Raw genomic sequence first — 24,274 nt, 5'->3', positions numbered from 1 at the left:
GTGACTCAGGGGGGAGGTTGTGGTTCTTGTGGTTGTGGTTGTTGTGGTTGTGGTTGTTGTAAGATGTTCCTGCCTTAAGGAGAACGTTTTCCCTGCCACTGCTTTCCTCTGAGGCTGAGAGAGTGTGACTTTGGTAGAATTCAAAGATATAGCCCTATGTATGTAGAGTATCTACAGAGATCTTGTTGTAAAGCCGTGGTTCCCAACCTTTGGTCCTCCAGATGTTTTGGACTTCAACTCCCAGAATCCCATGCTGTTGGTCAAGCTAGCTGGGGCTTCTGGGAGTTGAAGTCCAAGACACCAGGAGGACCAAAGCTTGGGAACCACTGTTGCAAAGCCTTTGAGAGTCACGAAAGGAAGAAGTTGGCAGCGAGGGCTTTCCTAGGCTTCAGCCTACTCCCCAGATGCATATTACTATTGTTGTTGTTGCTACTGTTATTATTATTATTATTATTATTGTTTGAGACTCACTGAAAGAAAGAAGTTGGCAGCTTGCTAGACTTGAGCCTCCTTCCCCAGATGATCTCCTTCTGGGCATTGACAGGGGAAGCCTGGCCCTGTTGGTGCCCTTGGACCTCTCAGCAGCCTTGGATACCATCGACCCTGGCATCCTTCTGGACCCTTGAGGGAACTAGGAACCGGGGCACTGCTTTGCAGTGGTTCCGGTCCTATCTCTTGGGTAGGTTCCAAATGGTGTTGCTTGGGGACAGTTGTTTGGCTCAAATCGGGTGTCCCTCAAGGCGCGATACTGTCTCCAATGCTATTCAACATTTATATGAAGCCGCTGGGTGAGATCATCCAGAGACATGGGGCGGGGTGTTATCAGTATGCTGATGACACCCAAATTTGCTTCTCCATGTCTCGGACTGCTTCGGTGACCAAGTATGGCATCTCCCCTCTGAATGACTGTCTGAGGTCAGTAATGGATTGGATGAGGGAAAATAGACTTAAACTGAATCCAAATAAAACGGAGGTACTCGCGATAGGTAACCCCAATCCAGGTTTGGAGATAAGTTCGCCAGTTCTAGATGGGGTTACACTTCCCCTGAAAGACTGCGTCCACAGCTTAAAAGTGCTCCTGGATTCGTCGCTTCAACTGTCTTCTCAGATTGACACAACAGCCATGAGTGCCTGTTATCAGCTTCGGCTGATACGCCAGTTGTGCCCTTACCTGGAGCAGCAGGATCTAGAAACAGGCGTACATTCCCTGGTAACCTCTCGTCTTGACTTTTGCAATGCGCTCTACATGGGGCAACCTTTGTGCCACATCCGGAAGCTCCAATTGATACAAAACATGGCAGCCAGACTAGTGGCCGGAAAATCTAGGTTTGACCAAATTACACCTATTCTAAAGTCATTACACTGGCTGCCTATTAGCTTCTGGGCTCAGCACAAGATGTTGGTTATCACCTATAAAGCCCTACAAGACCTGGGTCCATCTACTTGAAGGAACGCCTCCTCCCATACAATCCTTCCTGTACACTCAGTTCCTCCGGGAAAAGTCTTTTACATCCAAAAAAGACCAGATTGGCAGTGAAGTCTCGGAGGTCTTTTTCTGCTATGGCGCCTAAAGCTTGGAATGACCTGCCAATTATCCTCATTAGAGGCTTTTAAAAAGGCAACAAAAACCTTTCTCTTCCGGCAGGCCTTCCCTGGGGCCTCTCCTCTCTCCTCCCAGTCACTCCATCTCTTGCAGCATGTTAAACAAAGAGTTGAATGCCACAGCTCATTCCTGCCAAAACACAGATGTCTAAGGAGCAGCGGTGTCACCCCTTCTTTAGGGTGTCACCTTCTGCAGTCTGCACCCCCCCCCAGTGATGCCACTGGTTGAGCCCAGGAAAACACTTAACACTGTGTTACCTGAATAAGCGTATTATACACAAACATCATTCACGGATATGGCAGCATATCACTTTCTGTAGTAATAGCAATAGCGGCTTCGTTTATATACCGCTTGATACCACACTAAGCCGTCTCTAAGTGTGTTACAGCTGTGAGCTAATCGCCCGTGACAAGATGGGCACTCAATACAAATATTACCAAAAAATCAATAGAAATATTACAGACATTCAATAGTTTCATTCAGAATAATATTTAGTACTGGAAAGGCTTTCTGTTTTGTCTTGGTCTTCTGTAGATTAATAACTAAAGTGCTTTTGTGTTTCATGTGGTAAATTACATTTTTAGAATAATTACTTATGGAAAATAGATTGTGATTTGAAATCAGGGCAGCTGACGGTTGGGATGTGTTTCCCCCCGTTAAAAAGTGTGTGTGTGTGTGTAAAATAGTTGCGTTAATGTAACTGTCCTCGTGCTGCTAGGCCAGGAGGTGGATTATTGAAATCTCTAGCCTCTTCTTCACCATGTGCTAGATAACTGGAGGCAGGTATTAGAACAGCCTATTTGTGTCCTACTGGATTGAGTTCCTTATCTTATGTCACAAGGGCAAGGCGATTACAATAGAGAACTAGATGGAATAGCCTTGCATGTTATACTCATGATTTGCCCCGTGTTGTTTTATATTACAAGAGGAACCAGAACTGTTCCAGCCAACCAAATCCCCCTCCATGATATTCTGTTCCATTCTCCCTCCTGCCTGGTTTTCAGTCTCTTCTCCAAAGGCCTTATGTGGCGTTTAAACTTAGTTCTTGGTCTACTGGGGGGGGGGGGATTTCTCTTCCCTTTGCACTTCATCAAACCTGTCACATGTGACAGTGGCGCCTTTTGGATATATAAGCAGTGGCATTCACACGTAAACATCAAGAACAGAAGACATGTTTGTGTGGACCAGTATTACCAGTTACATTGCTTCAAAATGTTGAATCCTATTCCCAGGACTTCTCTTCATCTTCAAGGAACTGCAGTGAGAAAGGGAGGCAGGGGCAAGAAGGCGCAGTGGTTAAATGCCTGTACTGCAGCCATTCACTCAAAACCACAAGGTTGCGAGTTCAAGACCAGCAAAAGGGCCCAAGCTCGACTCACGCTTGCATCCTTCTGAGGTCGCTAAAATGAGTACCCAGACTGTTGGGGGCAAATTAGCTTACTTGCTAATTAGCTTACTTGCTGTTCACCGCTATGATCTTTGGAATAGCGGTATATAAATAAAACAAATTATTAATTATTATTATTTTGGATGCTGATTTTGCAAACCATCCCTAAAAGTGAGAGGTTTCTCCTCTTCTGAAGGAAGTTGCAATAATTGGGCAAGGTAGCTTCTTCTAGAAAGTAGAATCTAGTCCCTTCAAGAAAGAAAAGCTGCTTCATGAATTAGTGGCATCACCAAGGAGGTGCAGGGGATGCAGACTGTACCAAGTGATACCCAGAAGGTGGTTGGCACTCAGTTGGGCCCTCTTCCCCCTTTGGGCAGGAAGGACACACACATGCCCTTGCAAGCTGCTAGGTCTACCTCTCCAAGGAAAAAGCCCAGGACAGAAAAGGAGGGCCAGATGTTAAGTGTTAAATGCTCAGAGATTACTGCTTTAACCAATGTGTTCTGTAGACACCAACTTCAAGAAACTACTTTTTTGTACATATGATCAGTTTTCACATTCTACTTATTTCTTTTCCTCTAGTTTTACTGTTAACGTATTGTCCATCTTCCATGCTGATGTGAAGCTCTTCATTTTAATTAATGAACTGTGTTTGTTTGTATATACCTTCAAGTCACATGTCAAGAATTAGAGGTGTGTGAAATAATGTTCATAACAGTTGCATTTGTGACACATGCTAGCATTAATACTAAGATATTAACAGTAACATTAAATAGATTCATAGGATTAAGCAGTTTTCAATGGAAATGGGAAACAGTCATGTATTCTGTTAATAATATTATATTACTTTATGTTTTTTAAACAAAATGGTCAAAATTATCTGCAAAGTAATATGAAGCACGGATTGATACACAACCCCTTGAATATTGTTTGTGATATAATGGTTAAAACAGTTCTAAGAATATTTCTTACAAAAACCAATGAGTTCTAGAAATGAAATAATTAAACAATTTAGTCCAAGTTTTGGAATCAAGAGCCCTTTACAGACAGCCAAAATAAAGCTGCTTTGAGTCACTTTGGAGGTATGGTGTTTCAATGATGCATGCGTCCTAAGAGCCTGGAAGCTGCACCAAAGCTGCACTCCAGTCCTTAGGACTGGAACGTGGCTTTGGTGTGGCTTCTGGACTCTTAGGATGCATGTATCATTGAAACACCATAGCTCCAAAGTGACTCGAAGCAGCTTTATTTTGGCTGTCTGTAACAGGCCAAGGTTTTTTTAAAATGAATAAATGCAACACAGTGTGGCATTTTGGTCCTTCAGAATGCAGAAGAAGTTGCACCTACAGTTGGCACTAAATCTGCTCTTTCCAATAAAAGCTTCCTGAGTTTTAAAAAGCAGCTTGTGACATAGAATGGAAAGCACCAGTAGGACACTGAGTTAACCGTACTAGATCAGGATTCTTCTGCCTCTGTGATACAGTACAACAGCAACAGGTGCATTTTCATTTTGATTTGTGGGACTCCATTCCATTGTATCTTTTTGTTTTGTAGAATATGAAGGAAATCTATAAAAATGTCAGTGTGTACAGTCTGTTATTCAAGAAAGGATGTATGGGGAGGTTGAGCAAGATGCATAATTAACACCATCATTTAATGTAGTATTCAACAAAAAAAAAATCTTGGTGACAGTGTATACATATTAAGAGCAAGTTTGCATAAGCATTTGTTGAAAACAATATATAATTTTGCTTTTATAATATCCTGTTTTTTTCCAACTAGGCCTGAAGGAGAATGTCTTTATTTAAAGCCCGTGAGTGGTGGTCTACAGTAGTTGGCAACAATGAAGAATTTGATCAAGGATGCTTATGTGTTGCAAATGTTGACAACAGTAGCACTGAACAAGGTAAGTGCATATTGCTAGATCTGATGAGTGACTAATATTGCTGTGAAATGTTATTCCTTGCAGTCTAATGTTTCTAATAGAATTTTCACTAGGTAGAGACTGTAATCCCAAGTGTTGGGGTTTTTTTTGGAGGGGGGAGTATGCCTTATTAGGCTTACAGGGATTTAAATTTGTGTTAATATGCTTACAATCAACAAACGGAACCTTAATCCAGGAAAGATAGCGGTGCTCAACACTAGTCAAAAAGCAGATCAGGAACAGGGATACAGGCTCTGCTGCATGGGGCTTTACCTTCCCTGAAGACATAGGTTCAACCCAGGACCTGGATGGCAGGTCTTCAGTGTTGGCAAGGTGTGTGTTTGTCCAGTTAAAACCAGTGAGCCAGTTGTGCCCATCCCTGGAGATGTCTGATCTGGCCAAGGAGACAACATGCTACAGTTAACTTCTCATCTGAATTACTGTAATGCACTATAATGTGGGCCTACCTTTGTTCTGAAATGCCAGCTGGTATAAACGGCTGCAGCCAGAAAGTTGATCACGTCTGGTGACAAGGAGGACATAATTCACTTGTTATAATAGATTCACTGTCTACTAATTTGTTTCTAGGTATAATTCAAAGTTCTGGCAATGAAACCCTATAAAGCCCAGCATAGCTTCGGTCCAATTTATCTGAAGCTGTGTATTCTACCATATAGATTTGCCCAGACCCTTTCTCTCAGTCCTTCCACTCTTATAGGCATATTAGGTGGGAATGTGAAAGTGGATTTTCTTGTAGTTATTCCTAGGCTCTAGAATGTTCTTGAGAAATGTGCAAAGGGATCTTGTAGCACCTTTGAGACTAACCGAAAGAAATAAGTCGGTAGCATGAGCTTTCATGGAGTTGAGTGTACTTCCTCAGATGCATGCTTGGAGTGGAGAATCCAGAGGCAGACCTATATAAGCTGGTTGTGTGTAAGAAGGAGAAGAAGGTGACACTGCTGCCTTCCTTGCTGCATGTTTGTTTCCAGGCAGTATTTTTTAAAAAAGATTCACAGTCCTGAGTGAACTGTCTGTTTTTAAAAAGAAAAGGCCTTTAATAGTGTGCTGTACTGTTCTTTGTCTTTTTAAAATAATTTTGTAATGAATGTTTTAATTGTCTTCAGTGTTACAGTTTATTTTAATGGTCATCTTTTTTAAAAAAAATCTGTACTGTTCGTTTTGCTCTGTGAGCGTTTATGAAGAATGGGGTATAAATACAATAAATAAAAATAATTTATTAAAAAATAATGTGAGTTGCCTTGAGGTTATAAATAAAGTTATTAATATTAATAATTCATCTGTAATCTGTAGCTAAACAGCTATGCAGCGTGATCCAGTGTATGTTTGTTTGAAAGTAAGTTCTATTGAGTCTTATACAGTTTACTCTCAAGTGTTCATAGGACTGCAACCATAGAATTTTGTCTTATATAGAAGAAGCAAGACAGCAGAAGATATTTTGTGCACGTTTGATTTTTATTCCTTGGATGTTTATTTTTCAGATAAAATTATTGTGGGCAGTTATATGGGGTTTCTTAGAATCTATAATCCCCATCCCATAAAACCAGGAGATGCTATGCAACCTGAAGATTTGCTGTTGGAAGTGCAATTACGTGAGCCAATACTGCAGGTGGAAGTAGGAAAATTTGTTTCGTAAGTAAACAATCAGTATTGTTACTAATGATCATGCTAATTAGGAGATTTAGGTTGAGTAAGTTTATCATTCCAGCTAACTTGGTTCCCTAAGGGTAAACTAGATGTACTTTATGAAGTATCTTGGGGTTATATTGTGGCAGCTCTGCAAGAACCAATGTGGATTTTGGTGCTTCATTTTTTTGGTGACATACTATATCTTATTAATATTTCTGACCTGAATTCTAGTAAAATAGGCATAATAAAGCTAATGTTTGAAAACAAATTCATTAGCATTTATATCAGGAGTAGGCAACATGAGGGCTATTGATGCCATGTACACCTAAGCTTTTTTTGCCCCCCTCCCAGAATGTTGTGGAGTTTTGGCAAATTGCTGACCCCCCCCCTCCGCTTCAGCACTGCTAAACAGGGTGCCCAAGGAGAGCCAGTCACCTACAGCCTTTTTCCCAGAGGAATAAGATTTCTGCCAGCTCAGTTAGTTGTTTGGTATGCTTTGGGAGCCCAGTTCTGGTAAGAAACAGGCTGTGTAAAGATAATTTACCTTGCTTGCTCTCATTCCTAACAGAATAAGGAGTTCAAGAAGGTCAACCATCTAGCACCTTTCTTTTCCAAAGGGACATTAAAATCTCCTGCCTCTTCCTCTGAAAACTTTTACTAGGATGAAGCTAGGCTGTAGTTCTGTCACCACACCAGTGACACTGAGTAGTTTGTCTAATTGAGAAATCATTGCAAGTGATGGTTAGAAGAAACCAGGAAATGAAAGAAGATACAGTGCGCCTGCGTCATATGCAGGCACCTTTGATGCAGCTTTCAGCTTATGCTGAAAGCTGCGTGACGGGGATGCAATGGTGCACGCACCTGTGGCATGTGCATCACACTGCACATTATGCACAAGCCCCATTATTTTTAATGGGGCTTGAGCATACATGCTATTTGCCTTACATGGAGGGCGTACTGTATCAGCATTCCAAAGGGGATGCTGTAGTATATGAGTCTTCAGTTTGTTTGTTATCCTCTAAATCAAGATATTTGAACAAAATGAAAGTTTAATATTTATCCTTATTTGTTAGGCAGTTTAAATATTAATAGAGTTCATAAGGTACTGAATTACATTGCAGTTAATTAAGGTAAACAAATTTGCAGATTTAAATTTTTTCATTAGTCTTTCAAAGAATATTGCATTGTTGTGCTCTCAGTTTATAACTATATATTGATTAGAATTCTGTAGAGGTGTTCAAATGCACTTCATCCATGTAATGTGAAAACTGCCTTGCATATAGATTGTGAAATGATAAATGAGCATGTTTATTAGTTATGTTTGCAAAGACAAAACATATTTTCAGGGAGTTACCAGGATGAGAGGCAGGAACATGTAGGTGTAAATGCAGAGCCTACATTGGGTTTTGTAGAGTAAATCTCTGCATATGGGGTTATGCATTAATTGTGCTACACAGCCCTTATGTTGAATAGCAATATTATATAACTGAACTAAGACACCAAATGTACAATATATGTTCAGCTACTTCCATAGAGGATCTTACGTACAGCTGAATTCTGACCTTAAATTTGTCAAGGTTCTTGAATTTGTATGCTTTTTGAGTTGCACTGTGCGTCATAGCTTCTTAAAGTTAAATGCAAGTATTACTGGTCTGTTACTCTTAAATGAATGCAGTTTTCTTTAAAAGTGTGTCTCATGGTTTTTTGTTTTTTCTTTTCTTGGCAGTGGTACAGAACTGCTTCATTTAGCTGTATTACATTGCAAAAAACTGTGCGTATATGCTGTCTCAGGTAAAAAGCAAAATTATTTAGATTGTGGAGATAATTTCATTTCTTTGTTCTCCTTTCCCCACATTTTCTTTGAGTTGGGCAATGATAATATGTATACTTTGTCTGAAGTATTTGACGTAGGCTAGTGGTATAAAGAGCAAATGTCCTGTTCTTGATGCACTAGTAAAATTAGTCTTTGGTGGGATGCAGTATATAAGACCCATAATAAGGCAAAGGTTTTTATGCCAGTTGGTCTCCTGAAATACTGCCAGCAGTAAGCAAACATACTCACATGGGGAGCTAGAGACAGCAGCAAAAAAGTATAAAGCTGAAGAGTACTGTGATTATGTAGAAAAGGATGAAAAGAAAAATATATTATTAAGCCTGAATAATGAATAATAAAGCTGGATACATTAGAATGGCATTGGAAGATGTGTGATCCTCCAGATGATGTTGGGCTGCAGTATTCATTATACAGTATTGTGGGTTTGCAATCCATTGATTGGAGCATCTTCAGCTTGCCATGGTTTATATTATTCCATGGTGGAATGTGCATGTGGGTGCACACATGTCACTGCCCATTGAATAATGAGTGTGATGTCCATTTTCCCCATTTGAAGGGGAAAGCCCCTGTGAGTAGAAAGGGCTCAATGTAATTGTCTGTGTTGCTAGGAGTGGTGGGAGTTGCAGTCCAACAACATCAAGAGGGCCATACATTGCCCACCCTCGTAGTAGAGATGTCATTACCATAGTCTTACTGGACATTTTAGCAAGCTTTTTAAAACTAAGTTAATTCCTGCTACTAATAACTGACTACAGTGGGCCCTTGGTATCTACTGAGGTTTGGTTCCAGGACTCCCTTTGGATATCAAAATATGTGGATGCTCATGTCCCATTAAATACAATGACATAGTGAAATATAAAATGGTAAAAACAAGGTTTTCTTTGGGAATCTATATTATTTTTGAATATTTTCAGGCTGTGGATGGATAGTTGAATCCATGGTTTAAAAAAGTAGATATTGAGGACCGACTTGCTTGCTTTCTCTTTTGCTGAATACAGTTTGACTGTATTAAAAAATACTTACTTTTGTGAGAGTATAAGAGAAGGAGCTCCAGAATCATTAGACTGATAGTGCCTAGCTATGTATGTTTTTGGGCTCAAAATCTTTGCACATAGCATTTGAGTAAGTTGTTTGTAAACAGTTGTAAGCTCTGTCTATTGTTTCACATTCAGGTCAGCAAACAGAATGATAGCTCATTCAAAATTACTGGAAAAGGTCATGATGTAGCCCTTTGGTGTGGAATAGATGGGGAAAAAGATGCTTGATTACTGTTCACACTTGAAAAGCTCCTTACAAATGAAAGGTTAGGAGGTCATAGAAGAAGTAATTTGACTTATGAATGTCTCTGGGGTTCTCTCTTTCCACTGACAGCAGGGGTTGCCAACCTATGGCCCGTCTAGATGTTTTTGGATCCAGCTTCCATTAGTCCCAGCCAGCATGTCCAGTAGCTAGGGAAGATGAGGGTTGAATTCTAAAAACATTAAGAGGCCCAGAGCCTGTCTATTTATGATTTTATGTGGGTCTATTAATAACATTTCCCCACCTTCATTGTAAAACGTTGGGCTCTCTAGATGTCTCAGACTTCAGGTCCCAGAAGCTCCAAAAAGATTTACATTTGGAGGGATAAAAGTTCCAAATTTCTGTGAAAGCATGTGCTCTTATATGCTGTTTCTGAATGTTTAAACTGGATCTTGTTATCAGCCACAGAGTATATTGACAAATTACAGAAGGTGGATTATTTGGTGGTGGGCCTACTTTGCGCTATGGTGAGAGCATTAGAGGACATTTGGGAAGTTTACATTGTGAGTTGTCTCACAGGAAAAATACAGTAGTCATGATTATATACTGGAAGAATTTTTCTGGTTAATTAAGATAAAAGTAATTGATTTAATATCAGTTTAACTTGAGGGAAGATTTGAGTCTTGAAAGAGCAAGTGATGAAGCACCTCTCCAGAACGAGTTTTGAAACCTTGCCCTTCCCCCCCTTAAGATCCCTCTTTGGATCTGGTACTAAGGCCTCAAGAAGATCCTTATGTACAAGTGGTTGTGTGATCAGTGGGTTGTGTGGTACATGTTTCCAGTCTTATCCATTCATTAATAGGTCAGCCAGACACAGTTATAGAAAATAAAACAAGAAACATTTATTATAAAACAAAGTTAAACAAGAAATCCCTGCATTCTTTCCTATGTCAAGTTCCCAAAACACTATGCAGATCTTTACTTTGTCTCCGACTGGCCCTAACTACATTTCATTCTGACTCGGTAACTCTTTAGCAGAGAAGCCTCTTTGTCAAATCCAGCAATTAACAAAGTTCAGTAATTCAGTCTCCAGTAATTAAAAATGATCAAATCTTTATTCAGTAACATGCCAGAGATGTTCATTGTCAGAAATAAACAGCAAGCATTAACACTGTTTAATTGAAATACACAAAATTTCAAAATATTAGCTCTAGTTTTCTCTTTTCCCATAACCGCACCTCCTGCTCCTTGTTCTTTCCTTCAGTTCCTTTCCAGAAGAATGACATTGGATGCTTCAGTCCATGCCTGACTCCTCTCTTTTGGTATCATGCCACCTGTGTAATAACCATTCCCTTACATCATTTGTTACTCCTCATAGCCCATCTCTGTACTTTAGCTTGCCCCTAAAATCATGGCAGGCAAGATGCAAAAGCAGTACCTGGCAATCTTGTTTGTATCCTCTCCCCAAGCTCTCCCTGGGCTGTGATTGGCTGCTTCTAAACAGGTATCACCAAATTAAAAGTAAATCTTTAGATTTAATAGAATTAGTGAAGGAGATATAAAGATCAGGATAGAATAGCATAAAGACCTTCCTTAACAGTTGAATTCTGCCATCCTCATAATTGACATACAGTATTTTGATTTAAATTTTCATTCACTTTTGTTACAAGTGTGGTTTGATGTTTACAGTGTTATGGTCAGTTAAAGAATACAATACTGAGAGGTAGGACCCTATTGCATGGCTTAGTTTTCCCAAATTCAGTGTTAATTTGGGAGGCAGCCGGTTCCTATCACACATAAACTGCCACTTCTGACTTCTAAAAATGGCTGTGGAAGCGGCTTAGATGAACCTGGCTGCATCTAGGAAGGATCCAGGTGGCAATTCAATGGTGATTTATGTGTGAACTGTCTGCCTCCCGAATTAACACTGAATTTGGGAAAGGTAAGTCGCTCTTTTAACCCCATGCGATAGGGTCCATAGAATAGCAGTATGTGATATGCTGCAATGCCTTGATCCCAAAAATGTAAATATATAATATGATTTCCACAAAAAGAAGAAAATAGTACAAGCATAATATCTTCCTTCTTTTTATTTAATAGGAAACTTGGGAAATATTGAACATGGCAACCAATATCAGCTAAAACGTATGTATGAGCACACTCTTCAGCGAACAGCCTTCAACATGACTTATGGGCCATTTGGAGGTATAAGAGGTAAATTCAAAACTAAGTTTGAGCTGTTTTGCATTAATCTGTGGAGCTGGCATGTAGCAGTGACACTCCTCTTTCAGCTACTACAGGATGCACAGCAGGTAGATTATCTGTTGCTGTAAGGGAGTCCTGGGGCACAGTCAAGGAAATCTAGAGGCAAAAAATGTTCAATTATGCAGTCTGTTCATAATAAGCAGCTTTGCATCTGCTATGAGATACAAAGGGTAGAACACTTTGTAGTAATATGATCATCTTCTTAGCAGTTGCAAATGGTGAGCTAAGCATGATTGGAATGAAATATGCCTAGCATTGCTGAAAGAATATGGGGTAGTCCAAGGTGTTGTTTTTATTTATTTTTGCATTAAAATCCATAATATCCCAGCAGCATGGCCATGCTACTCAACAGACTGCAAGCGTTGTGGAGCCAGGTTTGACAAGGGCCTGGTACAATATGGATAGAGAGGTGATGATTGCCAACAACATGAAACTATGTAAGACTGGAATAGATGAAAATACTATGATTTTTTTTCTAGATGAAAAAAAAAACATTTTATAAAAAAACACTGCTCAGTCATAGTAACTGTAATGATGCTGCAGGGTCAGGGTCCAGGCTATAGAAAGGGCTAACTCAGAGGTTCTGAGAAAGGAATCACGAGGGAAAGAGATCAGATTGGCCCTGATACCCACATGGCTTTCAATAGCCAATAGGAGGAGAAAAGAGGATAGAAAGGAGCCTTCTGGGCTAAACGGGGGACAAGTGCTCTAAGCATGTACCTAACTGCTCCAGGTCAAACTGAGGGAACGATTCTTAGGGAAAGATTATAAAGAAACTAGGGACTGTTCAGCCAGATGTGTTAGGTTTTCAGTTCATTTGAAAGGGATTGTAGGGCTGGGAATGGCAACACATGGAATTGAAGAATAATTTATTTTAATGTCAATGTTTATCGAGTTAGGTTCTTCCACTTGTAAGTAGAGGGTAGGGTCTTCTTCTTTGTTAGTTAAAGAGTTTTCATGTTTAAGAACCTGTTTCGTTTCTTGAGGGAGTGGGGCAGGGAGCTCCAGTCACCCATCTCCCATGTCAGGATCTACCAGGAATTCTGTAAATGTTAGTTTTTTCTCCCAGTAAACCTGAGAGAGAGAGATTGTTGAGTGGTGAAGGAAAGGGAGATAGACTCTCCAAGAAAGATCTGGATGGCAGCACTACTACTCCCTCTGCACTAAGATGAGGTGGCCAAGTTTGGGCAAAACTTAGCCATATACCAAGCTCCCTTTTTGCTATAGTAACATTTGGTGTATGCATATTAAATTTTGATTAAAAAAGCATACATTGGCTGACATTCTCTTAGTGACGTTTGCATGCATAAGTCTTGCTGTGCATGTGGAGTGAATTACTCACCACAGCATACCAGACATATTCAGCTGACAGTGGACCCATAGCAATTAATGTGGTATCAAACGGGATTATTTCTGCAGTGCAGATACAGCCTTAGATACTTATTGAATAACTGTCGCTCAGCTTTGTGCATCTGTATTCTGCAATTTTTGTCCATGTTCTTTGGCAAAAGCGTCCCAGTTCTGACTGTATGAATGGTGACCATTTTGGAAACAGCCACTTTCAAGTCTTGACACAGATTGTCAGTCAGACGGAGGTCTGGAGTTTCACTGAGTTGTTCTAAGACATCCAAGTTCTTCCAAAACCATTTCAATGTAAAACTTTGGCTGTGTGGTTAGGATCGTTGTCTTTCTGAAAAGTGGACCTCTATCCCAGTCTAAAGCCACTTGCAGACTTTTCACTAGAATTGCCATATATTGGTTTCCATTCATTTTGGCCTTGGACTGGGATAGAGGTCCACTTTTCAGAAAGACTGGTTTCCCAATCCTTATTAAGGGAAAGCATCCCAAACAACTTGTTGCTGCTACCACCACAGTTCACCATGAGGATGGGAATATTAGCTCATTTACCAGAGAACTTTTTACATGTTTGTTATATCTTTTTGCAAACTCCAAATGAGTTTTGCTGTGAATTTTTAAAGCACTGACTGCATTCTTGCCACTCCTCCATAAATCGACCTTTATGGGTGATATTAGTTTCTCCCATCTCAGTGACTGATGCCCTCCTTTGACAGTCACTGAATTGTGCTGAACGGTCCTCTGTAGGTGAAGTCAAGGTTATGTCATATTCTTTCCATTTTGTAACTGGATTTAATAGTGCTCTGGAAGATGTTTGTAGTTGGAGATATATTTTGATAACCTAACCCCAACTAATATTTTCTGACCAACCTTATTCTGTGCTTCTTTTAACCGTTCCTTGCACTTCATTATGCTGTTTGTTTATATATGCTCTCCTGCAAACCCTGGTGTTTTCCAAAAATAAGTAAATCTAGGATCACGTGGCACTGAAACTGCATACATGATAAACTACTTCAGTGTCTTCTGAAAGCAGTGGGTTGCGACAGGTTATTTAGCCATTTTAAAGCAAATGGGTTGAATACTTTTGTAAGCAGCAATTGCGTTTATTTTTCTTTACTTTTGTGTTGAGTAAATTGTGTTCATAAATCTCAATTCAATCAAGTTCAGTTTCAAGTTGTAACAACAAGATGTTGACCTGTCAAAGTGGCTTGATTACTTCTACAAGGCACTGTCTTATAATTTTACTTATGTGCATACATATATGTGAACACTAGAGGGTGCTCATGTATTTCTTGTAACTAGAAGTAAAATGAAACAAATGCTTAAAAATGTATCATCTCAATGCATATTGATCTCAACTAATTAACAAGTAGAGATGCTAAATAAAAAAGTGTCTGAAGAGTGCCAGCATCATACATAACAAATAGGTAGTTCTGAGGCAGCACCCCATGTGAAGAAATGTTAACATGGAACTGTGAACATTGAATATGTCACAAGGTTGCTTGGAATAGAAAATGTGTGATGAGAATTGCGTAATAGTGGAAACTTCACAGATTGCTTTCTCCATGGTGAAACTGACCATGTTTATATTATTTTATTGATTTTATTTATATTCTACAGCAGTACACTTGATGTTATATGTTTTGTATTTTTGCTATATTTTGGTGCTGGCCATGTGCCGTAATAAATTCATTCATATTCTGGCTTTCTCACAACATGGAACTCAAGGCGGTGTACAACAAGTTAGTTCACAACATCTGATTATTGAAAAAAGTTTTTTAAAAAACAAACAAGCTATCATATTAAAACTCCATTATCTTAAGAAGTGTAAAATCATTTAAAAACATAAAAATAAAGCTAAAAAAATACAGGACAGACACTCCCTGGAAAAGATCCTTCAGCAACCATTTAACCAACAAATATGTGTTTAATAAACATTTTTTTACCTGCTGATAAATGGAGAGCAGATAGGTCAAGTCTAGTCTCTTGTGGAAGGGAATTCCAAAGCCCATGAATAGCCACTATGAAGGCCCTCTTCTGTGTCTGCACCAGAGAGACCTATGACATTGCTGGGATTGAAAAATCACTTTCTCATTTGGTTAAATTCCTATGGGGAAATAATGGTCTTTTAGATACTGTGAGCATGCTGTATAGGGCTGTAAGGTCCAAACACACTGCAGAAATAATTCAGTTTGAGACTGCTTTAACTGCCCTCGGTCAGTATTATGGAATCCTGGAAAGTAGTTTTGTGAGATTTTTATAGTCTTTGTCAGAGAGCTTTGGTGCCACAAGAAACTACACTTCCCAGGATTCCCCAGCACTGAGACAGGGCAGTTAGAATCATAGAATTATGGAGTTGGAAGAGACCACAAGGACCATCCAGTCCAACCCCCTGCCATGCAGGAAATCACAATCAAAGCATACCCAACAGATGACCATCCAGCCTCTGTTCAAAGACCTCCAAGGAAGGAGATTCCATCACTCTCCGAGGGAGTGTGTTCCACAGAAATGCCCTTACTGTCAGGAAATTCCTCCTATTGTCGAGGTGGAATCTCTTTTCTTGTAGCTTGCACCCGTTGTTCCTGGTCCTGTTCTCTGGAGCAGCAGAAAACAAGCTTGTGACATGTGACATCTTCAAATACTTAAACAGGGCTATCATATCACCTCTTAACCTTATCTTCTCCAGGCTAAACATCTCCAGGTCTCTAAGTCATTCCTCATAGGACATGGTTTCCAGACCCTTCACCATTTTAGTCACCTTCCTTTGGACACACTCCAGTTTCTCAATGTCCTTTTTGAATTGTGATGCCCAGAACTGGACGCAATATTCCAGGTGGGGCCTGACCAAAGCAGAATACATTGGCACTATTACTTCTCTTGATCTAGACACTATATTTCTATTGATGCAGCCTAAAATCGCATTGGGCTTGTTAGTGCAGTACCTTACATTTCTCTGTCTTGAAATTCATTTTGTTAGCTTTGGCCCAGCTTTCTAATCTATTCAGGTCATTTTGAATTTTGATCCTTTCCTGTTAAAGAGGTCTCAAACTGGATTATTTCTGCAGTGTGTTTTGGACCTAAGTATGTTATTTGAAGTTATGTGTTATCTTTTAAAACTTAAAATACACACTTCTGTTGGAGAGACTGGTCAGGACAGAAACAGAAAATGTTAGTGAAAAGTTTTCATGTATTTAATAGTGACAAGATACAAAAATTACTTAAGTTTCATTTATGTTAAAAAGGATTATATTTACATTCAATTGTGTTTACATTATTTGATTTTTTGAACTGGATTTTTAAAAGTGTGATAACAAAGAAAACAAAAACAGTAAAAGAAGAAAAAGGGTTATGAGGGAGTACATATGAACATGGACCAGGCATATAAATTAACATAAACTGATCTTGTTTCCAAAAACAAATTTTCTTAAATTTGCATCTGTAAATTATACATTCTCAGTAGTGAAAGCAGTACTATCTTCTGACCATTGAACAGTAGGTGGAGAGTGTTTCTATTTCCAGCCTTAGAGTAAAGATTTTTTTTTGCTAACAATAACATCATGCAGGATCCAACCATTCTTGACCATTAGTTATATTCCATATCTGTGAGAGATAATAGAAAAGAATATGTGTATCTCCAACTATAAAAGATTTTTGCAGTACAAAATTGATATTCTATAATACACCCAATCAAAAAGGTGTATTCACTGAATGTGCCCACATTTGTCACAGGGAAGCATTATCAGTATTACATTGCTAACCTTTGGCTGAAGTAGACAGGCTTCTTCTCTCTAAGTAGTCATAAATATGTGCAGTATACCAGAGACATCAATTTTTGCTGAATCAAAGAAAGTTTTAAATTTCAAGGAATTGTAATTATTGAAGTGAGGACAATTTTCTATTGGTGGGTTTGTACAATACGATCTAATGCTGCATTCCATTCCATTCCATTCCACTCTATTCTAATTCTGATTTCATTAACATTAAATTTAGTACTTTCCAACAGACATTTACCATCTCAGCTTCTCTGAGGATGTCATTAACGCTTCCAGCACAGTGCAAGTATAACTACATTATTGAGTTTGTTAAGTTGCCATTTAAATTTAAGTAAAACATCTGCACTAAAAGCATCATCAGAATGAAACTGAAAAATACCATCATGAATTGACTCGCAATCTTGTCTGTGTTTTAGGCTTTGGAAAAAAGGAAACATGAGTGGATTTTCGTAAAATTTAATCACATTGACCCTTCGCTTAAAAAAATTCCAACTGAAATTGATTTTAACTGTTTCTATCCCAGAGTCAGCATTGCTAACATAAGGAAGTTTATTCATGCAAAGCAGGGGTAGGCAACCTGCGGCAAGGCCTTGGGACCGGCCCCAGCCCAGTCCTGCCGCTGATTGCCGCCGGGGCCTTTGGCCTCTAGCGCAGGGGCAAGGGGGGCAATTGTCTATAGACGCCTCAGAAACATGCATTTATATTAACATTTTTAAAAAAAATCAGCAAATTTTTTTGCCTGTCCTCCACTTTTTTTAAAAAAGTGTCCACCATTTGAAAATGTTGTCCTACATTTGTCTTGGTTTATTTATTTATTTAATTTTTTAAAAAAAATATTTAATTATTTTTTTTTTGGCTTCGGCCCCCCCCAGTTGTCTGAGGGACAGCAACCCGGCCCCCGGCTCAAAAAGCTTGCCTACCCCGATGCAAAGTATAAAAATATTGGTTTTTGGTCCACCAACATCCCCTAAATAATGTGCAAAAAATCATACAATAAAAGCAGAAGCAAAACACTGCTCAAGGCTTAAATAGCTTAGTGTTAAGAAGCATTCTAAAAACATAAAAGTAGTAGGTAGCAGTAGAACAATGCATCATTTTTACATTTGTTCGGCTGCTCAGAAGAAAGAAAAGGGTAAAATGTGAAGTGATAGCAGTGAGGGGTGGAGGTAGTGCCAGGCAGTGAGGTAATGTGTTAGCTGGCTTGCTGCCTTTCATGATGTATGCATGTGTGTACACATGTCTTTCCTTGTTACTGTTGTTTCTCTTTCTCTCTCCATGTGTGTGAGTTTTTTATGGGAAGCTTTCTGATATGATTATGTACTTCTCTGAAAACCAACTTGTTATCTGTAAAATTGATACCTTTTGGGTGCAGAAAATAGGTGACTTGATATTTGGATTCAGGCCCTGTATCTGTCATGTACTTTGTTTCTTGTTTCTTGTTGTTGCTGTTATGTGCCTTTTACTCATTTCTGACTTATGACAATCCTAAGGCAGCTCTACCATAGGCTTTTCTTGGCAAGATTTATTCAGAGGAGGTTTGCCATTGTGTACTTGTCTCTTTATCAATTTGTTTCTGTACGAACAGTTTTAAAGTAGTAAACTACAATGATAGAAAATTGGCTCTCTGTTTTGGAACTTGGATGCCAGCTCTATCTTATAGTTAAATGAGTGTTTCATTTCAAATTGAGTAGCCACTTTGTGGATAGACAAGCTCCCTTTCCATGACTGTTTGGTAAGTGTGTCAACTGCAGTCTCATTAAAGCCTTATTGTGCTCACTGGCTCCAAAAGACTAGTGAAAACTCCAAAGGACTATGCTTATGTATGAATTAGAACATCTTTATTGTTATAAATATTGTCTTTGGTTTTGTTGCATGTTGCTGAACTATCTTATACACTGGACTCTTGATATCCACTGGGGTTTGATTATAGGACATACCCCTTACCCAGCTACCAAAAGCCTTGGATGCTCAAGTCCCATGAAATACAATGGCATAGTAAACCTTATATAAACCTTATATAAAATGGTTTGATTTTTGAAATGTATGCATTTAAAAAATATTTTCAAATCATGGATGGTTGAATCATGGGTAAAGAATTCGTGAATATGGAGGGCTGACTGTACTATATATTTTATCATATCCATTTGTTTTTCATTTTCCATATTAGGGCTTAATGCCAATATTGGGAATTTGGAGATCAGATAAATTATTTCCACGTTGTTTATACATTGTTTATACAGCATCTGGAATAAATAACTAGATGATGATACTGTACAACTATCGGTTAAGCCAATCCATTTTGCCAGCATATCCGTACTGGATCTGTTCTGTAGAAGGGCACATCATTACTTATGGTTATGATTTCCTCTAGTCATAATCAGTGATTTGATGTTTGAACTGTATCTTAAGTTGATTTGATTTTAGTGCAATAAGAGGTGAAACAGATTGCCCCAAAGGGGTGGCTTGAAACCACCCCTAGTAAAGCTAGATTGGGGCTGTGCACACTGTGGCCCCAACCTTCCTTTTTGCCAGCCCAAAAAGAAGCAGCAATATGCTGCTCCCTTTTGTGTTGTCAAAAAGCCAGCTTTTTCTGCCATGTCCCACCGCAGCTTTATGGTGCTCCGGTGCATGGCATTTAAATGCCACGCAGCTAGAGAGTGCCCTGCTATGTGGGCAGCTGGGTGGCATGAAGCCGGCTTCTGGATGTCTTGGGGGTGTGCATTGTGCGTATGCCATGCTTCCAAGATGGCCAGAACCTGGCTTATCATGCCGGTCTGTAGAAGCCCTTATTGTAAGATTGCAGCCTAGGATTTTCACTGCCCCGTCCCAGATTCGTCCCTTTTCACTTGCTGCCCCCCACTCCTAGAACCTCCTTCCCCCATGAGCATGGGTCATCACTTCTTTAACCAGTTTCAAAACTGAGTTGAAGACCATCCTGTTCAGAGAAGCGTTCCCAGGCATTGTGTGACTATTATTTGCTATTTGATGTTTTAAATTTGTTGCCTGTTTTATTGAACCCTTTCCTGTATTGTTATGTATTATTTATATGTATTATGCTATTATTTCTTAGACTGTACACCATGGGCAGGTTTACTCTTATCTATTTTATTGTTTATATGTACAGTGCTGTCCAAATCTTCCGTGCTATATAAATAAAGCATGATGATGATGATGATGATGATGATATTAGGTCAATGAGTTCTGGAGTTAACACCACAATGCAATTTAGGTTTTCAATGATACTAGATTTGTGAGTGGTTCATAGTGGTGGCTAACTATCATGAGCACACTTGTAGCTTTTTGAGATTTTGTTGAGCTGCATTTATAAAATCATGATCATCTGGACCTTTGCAGTTCGGTACCTACAAAAATTATATTTAAAAAATTCTGTCGTATACATATGCTTGGCAGTCCTATTCTAAAGATTTGCTTCATTCAACACACATAAATCAAAACCATAAGCCTGATATGTGGGGCAGAGTTGGGTGTCCCTGTGATCTGTTCTTCCTTATATTTGCCCCTGCTGTGGCACGTGGCTGCAGCAGAAGTTCAGTCTTCCACCTCCCCTTGATATCTGTAGAAGGAGGCAGGCTTTTTTTTTTAAAAGACTATTTTAGAAAATGGCAATTGAGTGCTGTCTAGTATTTTTATGGATACTCTGAAAAATCTAACACAAGTAGCATTGTAAGGATCACAGATACTTTTTATGTTATTTAAAAATATCAAATGGCTTCCAGAATTACACATCTGTTTTATGTTAATCCATGGATTCAGCAAAACAAAAGAGATATAATAAAAAAATTGTATTTTAAAAACAGTAGAAAATCGTTACAAGAAAAATATTACAAGGGGAAGAAAGCCTATAGAAAAGCTAGCTTTTCTTAGCCAAACGTCTGAATCCATTTTACTTTTATTGTAGTTCAGCCTGGAGGCAAAGCATGTTTCAGTCTTACAACAAAGAAGGTGTTATGAGAAAGAATTCTTTTTAATAACAAAGTACAACATATGTAAAAACCATGTAATCTTGTAACAGGAAACTTATAAGAGAGGTAGACTGAGGTTTACTTTTCCACAATTTTGCAAGGGTGGTTTTTATTAGGTGCTAGTTAGAAAAAAAAAGATTATCAGCTGAGTTATAAGTTGCAAGGTTAAGTGTATCTTTTGCTTCTACTTAAATAAGGCAGTGATATAAACTTGAAATTGGATTTATTACCAATTAATCTTTAGATCACATATAAACTTTAGTGTAATAATTTTAGATATTGTCATTCAGTTATGCCAATACACCATGATTGGCTATTACAAAAATGTAATGCAGTCTTTTGTATTCTTCTCTCCCCCCCTTTACTCTGTGTGCAAAGGGAGGAGATTAGAAGTTTTAAATTATGATTTGCATTTAACTCCACTTTCTTTCTTCCCCAACCCAATGTTAAAACCTCTCCTCCAGCACCAGGGAAGTGATGTTAGGTGGTTGGAAGAGGCCCAGAGAAGGAGAAGGAAGGACGGAAGTGGTGTTTTCCCCTTTCCATCCTTTGTTATAGCTTCCTAAGTTTTACCCTCGACTTATCCATGGATCATATCGAAATCCTTGATTTTGACCCCGAAACCTTCCCTCAACTTATACATGAGATCGACTTGTACACAAGTATATATGGTAATTCCAAACAGCAAGTTTTTGCCAGATCCTTAATTTACTTTCTTTTCCTACCTGTTACATCCTTGTAAGACGTCATGCTCCATGCACTAATAAAAATCCTATGATTTTATCCCATGGGAAGGTGGCCAACTAGGAGATTATTACTGAGTATGTCTACCTGTAGGCAGTTGATAATACCTAACTGATTTGAATCTCTGTATTACATAAATACAAGCACAGTAATTGGTTTAGCCAATTATTCATAAGAAACTATTTCTTCATTGTATATAAAAGCATATTTTCCTAAAATATCAAAATATTTAACAGCAGATTGGTACTTTCACAACTAAAAAATGCATTGGTTTTGCTCTTTCATGAACAGGTATCAAAGCAGTGAACAACAAAATGATCATACAAACAAAAAATGTAATAGTGTGTGTGTGTGGGTAAACAAATTTTGTATCAAGTAAAATTTGAGTCAATAAAAATACAAGAAGAAACACTAGATGGCTAAAAATGCCTGGCAGACAAAAATATATTGATCTGGCACTGAGAAAACTGGTGGTGGATGACACCCCTGTGGGAAATATATTCCATGCTGTACCATGATCCAGTGAGCTTGGGAACTTTAGTTTCTTTTAAAATGTAAAAGCCCAGTTAAGATGCACAGTTGTTTAGTTATTCACGAGGTACTCTTGTTCTAGAGTTAAACTTTGTTTCAGGGCCAGGAACTGTAAGTCAAGAAAATACATGAAAATGTGCTTTTTGGTTGACAAGTGATTGGGAAAAAGAAAGTACAGTATATGCTCTTGACTCTTATGTTTGGGCATCTAGAACTTTAAACAATCTACCATATGTTAATTTTAGCAAATAGTATTGATTTCCATAGCATATTTAACAAGCTGAATTCACTAAATCTCAGAATGTCTGAGATTTATAATGAATCAAAACGAACTGTGAGACTAGATAAGTACTAGTAGTTTAACAACTGTAAAGCCATTTCATACTTAAAAAACAGGCTGTCTACGTAAAAGAGCGTGTGTATGTGTGTATGGAACTTATATATCTGATCTGTTTTTGATGTTATATACCAATAACCCCTAGATTGAACAGAAGCAATATATACTATTTTATAATTTAAAAAACATGTCCCACCTTAGGAAAGTCATAACTTCAAAATAAGTGGCCTGTTTGAAAAAGGCTTTAAGAATTCTACATTTTATACAGTAATTTTGTTAAAATTATTGAATTTAGTAATGGGAAGCATTTGTTCATTGATTTAAACAGTGCAGAGTTTACATATTCTAGAAAGATGGATGAGTTTTAAAGCAACAGGAAATTCTTAAAAATTACCACCACTTGGAAATATGAAACTAGTTTCAAAATGTCATCTATTAAATGTGTTGTGATGGGGAAAATAATCAAATTTAAATTGTTAGTGAAACGTATAGCCAGGGCCTTACAGGAGTAGAATCTAATGATATGAGATACTTGGCCTTTATGATGTACAATTATAGAATATTATGAAAGCAAAAAGTATTATTTTGTCTGAGGGTTATTTTTTTTTGCAAGAGGGGCAGAATGGTTGTAATATAGGATATTTTTGGACTATACGTTAATTTTGGGTTGTTGGGGTTTTTTTGTATGCAAAATTTGAATGATATATGTATTTTCTAATATGGAAAGATTAATTTTCATTTGTTAGCTACCTTCTTTTAGAAGTCAAGATTAATGTGCTGTTTTATTCTATTTCATGTTTAATAAGAGAAACAGTATTCTTTTCAAATGTGAGGGAAATACTTTTTAATATGCTGATTTACGATTTTGCTAACTGAGACTGCTAGCTCTTTTTTAAATTAAAGCTCTTGTTATAATGGGAATGTGTTTCCGATCAACAGTCAGTAAAAGGACAAAAAACCCACCCTTTTACACCTTGCGATAATGCACCATATGTTTAATAAGGCAGATGGATTGCTCTCTCTGAAAAGGCAGCCTTGTTTGAGCTGGAATGATCTGACATATATGTTAAGATTTGCTTGAATCATTCTTTGTTACATTAACAGTATCATACCTGGATATATTGCAACTGTAGAATGATTAAGGAAGATAAATATTGATTAGTACAGTAGGATTCTTATGAATGAATGAATGAATGAATGAATGAATGAATAAAGCTCCTTGAGACATTTCTCAAGCAAAGTAGACATTTTAATGTTAGATATTATAAATAATTTAGGCTGTAGTCCTGTACATGCTTGCCTAGGAGAAACTTCCCTTGAAGCCAATGGGCAAACTTCTAAATAAACAGACATAGCATTGTTTTGTTAATCTTTCTGGCATATTTCCTTTCATTCTGCTTGGTTTAACAGGAATTCATTTTATCAGTTATTTGATATTTATCAGTCTGTCTCCTTTGGTTTCGTTCCCCCTGTGTGTGCATGAACATGATGCACTTTCAAGTTGGCTGTTGACTTATGGCAACCCCATGAATTTCATACGAGTTTTCTTAGGCAAGGAATACTCAGAGGTGGTTTCTTCCTCTGAAATATAGCCTACAGCATTTGTTATTTATTAGCAGTCTCCTATTTAGCACTACTAAAACACCCCCTTAAA

General features: G+C 38.2%; 1 protein-coding gene across 2 annotated transcripts in view; it reads left to right on the top strand.

The window, feature by feature from the left end:
• Positions 1 to 24,274, top strand: part of BBS9 (Bardet-Biedl syndrome 9) — a 259,252-nt gene that overhangs the window by 533 nt on the left and 234,445 nt on the right. For both annotated transcript variants that reach the window (XM_089532607.1, XM_089532608.1), the window contains exons 2-5: positions 4,770 to 4,893; positions 6,411 to 6,561; positions 8,285 to 8,349; positions 11,732 to 11,845. In XM_089532607.1, coding sequence (XP_089388733.1) covers positions 4,782 to 4,893; positions 6,411 to 6,561; positions 8,285 to 8,349; positions 11,732 to 11,845 — 442 coding nt within the window. In that variant the 5' untranslated portion in view covers positions 4,770 to 4,781. The remainder of the gene's footprint in view (positions 1 to 4,769; positions 4,894 to 6,410; positions 6,562 to 8,284; positions 8,350 to 11,731; positions 11,846 to 24,274) is intronic.

This window comes from Sceloporus occidentalis, unplaced genomic scaffold (genome assembly GCF_023333645.1).
Source record: "Sceloporus occidentalis isolate IW3139 unplaced genomic scaffold, rSceOcc1.0.p SCAF_7, whole genome shotgun sequence".
Lineage (NCBI taxonomy): Eukaryota > Metazoa > Chordata > Lepidosauria > Squamata > Phrynosomatidae > Sceloporus > Sceloporus occidentalis.
The sequence above is the reverse complement of the archived record's forward strand: the minus strand, read 5'-3'. Positions and strand labels throughout refer to the sequence as shown.